Source organism: Pyrus communis, chromosome 13 (genome assembly GCF_963583255.1).
Source record: "Pyrus communis chromosome 13, drPyrComm1.1, whole genome shotgun sequence".
Taxonomy (NCBI): Eukaryota; Viridiplantae; Streptophyta; class Magnoliopsida; order Rosales; family Rosaceae; genus Pyrus; species Pyrus communis.
In genome coordinates, this window is record NC_084815.1 from 12,599,557 (window position 1) to 12,605,215 (window position 5,659).

The 5,659-nt window shown below is 41.0% G+C and overlaps 1 protein-coding gene across 1 annotated transcript; it reads right to left on the reverse strand.

Moving 5' to 3' along the window:
* Positions 1 to 2,468: 2,468 nt before the first annotated feature.
* Positions 2,469 to 5,659, reverse strand: LOC137713956 (AT-hook motif nuclear-localized protein 1-like). Its single transcript, XM_068453318.1, has 5 exons — positions 5,010 to 5,659; positions 4,458 to 4,525; positions 4,183 to 4,311; positions 3,448 to 3,609; positions 2,469 to 2,999 (listed from the first exon to the last, which is right to left on the reverse strand). Exons 1-5 carry the CDS (start codon positions 5,443 to 5,445, stop codon positions 2,655 to 2,657), a joined length of 1,140 nt encoding a protein of 379 aa, XP_068309419.1. The 5' UTR covers positions 5,446 to 5,659; the 3' UTR covers positions 2,469 to 2,654.

The following is a 5,659-nucleotide window of genomic DNA, read 5'->3' on the forward strand; positions in this document are numbered from 1 at the left end:
AGAATATTCCTAACGGCGTTAGGTTAACTTTAACGGAATCTGTTAGTTTTAACGGAATATTCCTAACGGCGTTAGCTGACGCCGTCAGTGTGCTAGGCACATGCCTGCGCATGGGCGGCGCGTATGGCTGTGCCTTGGCCGGCACGTGGGGCAGTATGAGGCGTCGAAAAATTATTTTAAAAATATGGGGATCTTCGTGTGGTTGAGTAGATCACGTTGGTGTATTCATACACCCCATTTGAGCATTGTATGAGAAGTTATTACCTAGTTTTGGTTATGTACTTTAAAATTAACATTTTTATAGTTGTTTCGCATATAGGTGAGACCTATCCCGAGGACGAGCGCAATCACTCGAGGCAAGGGGGTTACAACCCTTCTACATACCAGTGAGTAGGCTTTTGGTTTTCCGTATATACCTATATATTTGTGATTTTCCCAGAAAATGAAACGAAACGTTTATATGTTTTAAATGCCATGCATTGCGTTTGCCTATTTAATTATGCATTAGTAGTTGCATATATGTATGTTTGGTGCTGCAGACGCACAGGTAAGTGCCAGGTAAGTTATGGTTTATATTTATGATTAGTAGTGATATGAGATGCATAGAGAGCTCATAACCTGCACCCCCGGTGTTAGTGCTCCCGCCCAGAGTAGGGCACAGTCCCTCACGTGATGTTCACCTCCCGCACCACACGCTCATCTTGGATCCAAGTTAGGTGCACAGTCCTGTCGTACAGACCACTATAGGTGGTTTTGACTCGTAGGTGACTCGCGATTATTCCCCCAGTCTTCACGTGATCGTAGCACTTGAGCGTATTTATTTACACCTAGTCCTGTCGTACAGACCACTTTAGGTGGTTCCGACTCATGTGCAGGTATAGTTAGTGAGTTGGAGATTTGAGCTCTAGATTCAATCATACAGGTCACGTTAGGTGACTCCGGTTGACAGATTACATTGTATTGATTGGCATCACCTGGTTTTCTTACATTTTATGTAGAGGCCTTCGACATGGCATATTTCTGAGCATGTTTCCTATATGTGTACATATTCTATTTTTCTAGGAAACTATACAGGTTTCACAGCGAGGGGTTAAAACTTTGATAATGAAATGATTTTGAAAAGCTTTGTTTTTGCCCACTTACACTTTCTGTTTTGCGCCCTTCCAGGTTCTAGTTTGGATTTGCTCTTTTGGTGGCTCACGAGGAATTCTCGGCATATCAGACAGATTATCATTAGTGTAGGACCATCTCTGGGTGTGTTTCATTAGTGTTTGTTCCCCTGGACTGCACTAGGTCTTCTGTGCTCTGAATATTACTTTTTTCACACTTTCGCTTGCACATGTATGTTATCTACTTAGTGTATAGCTTGGTTTTTATTTATTCGTACTTTTATTATTATTCTTATCTTCCGCACTGTGCACATGATTACGTCACTCTCACGTGACGGCCAGCATGCCTTGATTTCGGTCGAGGTGTGTCAGTTTTAGTCTCAAATACGTTGAAAACTTCAAGCCAAATAGAAATCCCTAGACCAGCTTGGTGGTTGTTGAGTTAGCACAAATAGAATCCAATCCAACGGCAGAGACAGAGAGGAAGAAGGATCGGGAGCTGATAAACCAAATACCTCATTTTGTTGAAATATCATACATGCACGTTTCCTTGGTGGATCATCATCATCACACTCACCATCTCAATGAACACCCGCATATTTCTTCATGTGAATTTTTAGATTAAAAAAATTATTTTAAATTTTTATTGAAAAATAAAACCAAACCATAATTAAACCGAATCAAAATAAATCGAAAACAAATTAAATCGAACTGAAATTTCGGTTCGGTTTCAATTTCTGTAAAAAACTGAACCGATTAAAACCGAACACACTCCTAACAGTATCCAAGCAGCTGAGCAATTGATGAATTTGAAGGGGTTCTTCTTTTCAGTTTCCAAATAATAATTGAACCTTGGAAGTTGGAGCAATACCTATTCGGTTTAATTAAATTTTCACAAGTTGATGAAAAGCCTGCAGTCGTGTTATTGCATCAGTTGCATTATCCTCTCCTCCTATACATAAATTGACAACACCAACAGCATATGTAATATGTCACCGATTACTAGCTAGAGCATTGTTTTGAACTATATGGCTGAAACGAGTGTCAGAAAAAGCTTCTTTATCATGACATGGCGACGATGATTATCGTAGCGCTCCGTATGGCAGTGATGGCGATGATGACAACGAAGACATGGGATGCGACTGTGGCCTTTCACCTGAGAAGCTCAACTAAGGACCAAGAAAGATGCTTCTTGTTTTCAGTCTCTAGCCAAGAAGGATGAAAACCAAGGTAACCGTGATCCTGATAGCCGTTATGGAAACCATCTAGGCATGTATATATGAACAGTAGCAAGTGATAACCCATCATCAGAGAGTATTTAATCAATAATTGCTTATAAAGCAAGCATGTCAAGCTAAAACAAATGTTGCAAATGTCTATTAATTTTCCTACAATCTCTCACTAAAATCTCCATGTTACAACAGCAATAATAATAATAAAAAAAAAAATTGATTAGTTTGATGTATGCCCTGCTGCGTCTTCCTCTAAGTACGTCTGTGGTGAAGCTTCGTCACACTGCAGCATGCATATGATACGTACCTTATTCTAAGCACCGGTTACAGATACACCAGGAACGGATAAATTAATGTCTGGGGACGGCCTGTGTTCTGACTTGAGATCTGCACCATTCCAACCGGCATTAGTGGATACAACACTGGTGCCGTGCATTTGGATCATGCTTTTATTTGCTTCTCCTCCGTGGCTATGTGCCGGTAAAGGGGATATTGCATTCAGTCTGGATTCAGTTTCAGGTTGTGCTTGAGAGACGGGAGTTGCTGCAGTGACTGTATTTGGAGCACTTGAGATTGGGGAACCTACTGTATTCTCACGATAATGCTTCCTGACTTTATGTGCCTTGTATCCATTTGGCATGAAGCTTCCAACCACAATCTAACCATAAACAACACACACCTCTGTCAAAAATGGATTCGATTTTCGCTTTTAATTTTTTTTTCCCCAGAAAGAACTCAATCTAAGAAAATAACTAGAAATAACACAACCTTTCTAACAACAGTTTAAGCAGACAAATTAGTTTCGTTAAACTGGGTAGTGATAAACTATAACAGAAGTCAAAAGAAATTGGTGACTGCCTATCCCTAGACAAATCATTTATTGGCCTGTGGGAAAGTTAAAACACATGACCGCGCGTGATTGACTTGGAATAATGCCACCTCGGTATCCCAAGTGCAGGTAACTTTCTCTCGTCCCTCCATTCATTTTACATCATTAGACTCTGAGGGCGCTCAAGTATAATGGTACAGCAAATGAGGGGATAAAAGGTCACGGGTTTTACCAATACCAAGCAATTCCAATGAAAATATGAAGGGAAGGACTTTACTTGGATAGGGCTCGCAGCAGTTAGCACACCGGCAATGCCACCACCTATTACGCGACCGTCTGGGCCTGCCAACGAGACGCTCAAGCCACCAGTTCTACTTCTTACACCACCAATCTCAGTGACGGTAAATGACCCAGATAAAGACAGTAACTCAAACCGTCCCTGAAAAAAATTTATGTTTTAGAGGATGCTATACAAATCCAATCCCCTAATGACATACAAACTGAGCAATATAGTAGCAGGAAAAAAAACAGCATTAAATAGCAGAAAGCAGCAAAACCGTTGTTAGTTCGTTATCAATCCCGAAAAGGTTTGAAAGATCCATTGCAATTTTAATTTGACTTTCTCAAGCACCATGAGGATAAAACCCAAATCCAAAAGATACAAATTTCTAAGACATTTTTCTTTTGAGGGCAAAAGATAATTTCATTCATATAACCACGACAAACATAGACGCACATGTGAACATAACCACAGGCTCTGAAAAAACCTTAACCGGGTAAAACCCAGTGGGAAAAAGCTCGACTAAGGAAAAAGACGCCCCACATGTTGGTGGATGACAAACCAGTTACAGACTCGGCATGAATATAATCCATTAACCATAACTCCCGACATTGTAGACTAAACCGAGCTAGATGATGAGCGATACTATTTGCTTCCCATGGAACATGACCCACCAAAAAGTAAAGGGTAAAAACCCGAGTGATGTTGACAGAAAGAGATGTGAGATGATACCTCATATGTGAGAATGCCACCAGAAGAACCCGGTTGGCGAATGGTAACATTAGAAACAGCTCCATTTGCTGAGAGAACGCAAACGCCTCGACCCTTGTGAGAAATTGAAAATATTTTGCTTGCAACATCCTGCATTTCCACAATTTTTGTGTACCCTTTTGTTAGTTTTTTCATGCAACCCCAAAATCTAACGGTTAAAAATCCCATAGTATAGGATACTCCGAAATACCAAAGAGTTTTCGCAGTTGACGATCGGTGAATAGAGGAAACTTTACCTCCCCAGTGCTAACATTAACCACATGTGGTGTGAAGTCCCCACCAGCTGTGTTTGCAAACAACTCTCCTGCCAAAATCAAGTTGCAAATATTACACACCAAAATCTAAACTCCAATAAACAAAAATCCCAATAGAAAATTCAGATCTTTGACCATCCATAAGTGTGAGACTGATTTTCCTAGTACGCATATGAACTATTTAGCCAGAAAAGGACTGTTTGGTTGGTGAGAAAATGCAAGAAAACAAAAGATGTGGTCATTAACTCTGGTTATTTTTACAAATTACATATTTTAACAAGAAAAACAAAGGTTTCTTTTTCTTCTATTAGGTGGGTAAGTTGAGATTTATACATCAGAAAATGTGGAAAAAAAACATAAACACAACCGACAAGCAACCAAACCAAGTACCAACCACAAAATCCTGTATTTCAGTCAAAATCTCTTTCCTGTTGCAGCATTTTCTCGGCAACCAAACAAACAAACACAGAGAAAACCCAAAAATCAAAATATTCAAACTTTTGTACTGGTAGTCCTTCCCGTTGATGAACTTACCCAAAGAAGCAAGAATCTGATAGTTGCCGGATCCAGAAGGCTTCCCCCTTCCTCTTTTGGAAGAAAATGAAAACTCAGACGATAGAGGGGATGAAAGATAAAACCCCGGCGGTGGCGGTGGGACAGCGCCACCCTTATTGCTTTTCTTATTACTATTATACCCCGGCCTCAAATTCCCATCTGCATCATACTTTCTGGGCCTCCCTCTCTTCTTCTTCCCAGACAAATCACCAGGCCCAACACTTGCTGCTGCTGCAACTTCTGCGACTTGGGTTGTTTCCGAAACAGGGGTGTTGTTGTAATTCTCCTCCGAGCTCACGGTGGCGTCCACGGCCGCCAGGGCTGCCATGGGCATACTCACCTTCTGAGTCACTGGGAGTGACTCGGTCTCCGAGTTGCCGGGTGACCCAGAAAAGGTGCTCTCCTTTTCCTCCATAACCAGAAACAGAGGAGGAACACAGAGTGAGGATTGAGCAGGAATTGAAGAAACTTTTGGGGGTTTGAGTCGAAACTTAATTGGAAGAAAAGGGTTGATCTGGAAATGGCGGCAGAAGTGTAGTAGAAGGTGATGACATGAGAGAGAGAGTTTATACAAACTTCCTTCCCTCCATTAATGGAGGAGAAAAGGTCTGAAAACTGCAATTCTCAGA

Coding starts and splice junctions, on each gene's coding strand:
- LOC137713956 (XM_068453318.1), bottom strand. CDS start 5,445: ATGGAGGAAAAGGAGAGCACCTTTTCTGGGTCACCCGGCAACTCGGAG. Junction 4,526..5,009: donor TCAGATTCTTGCTTCTTTGG/GTAAGTTCATCA, acceptor TGATTTTGGCAG/GAGAGTTGTTTGCAAACACA. Junction 3,000..3,447: donor CTGCTGCGAGCCCTATCCAA/GTAAAGTCCTTC, acceptor GTTTATGGTTAG/ATTGTGGTTGGAAGCTTCAT.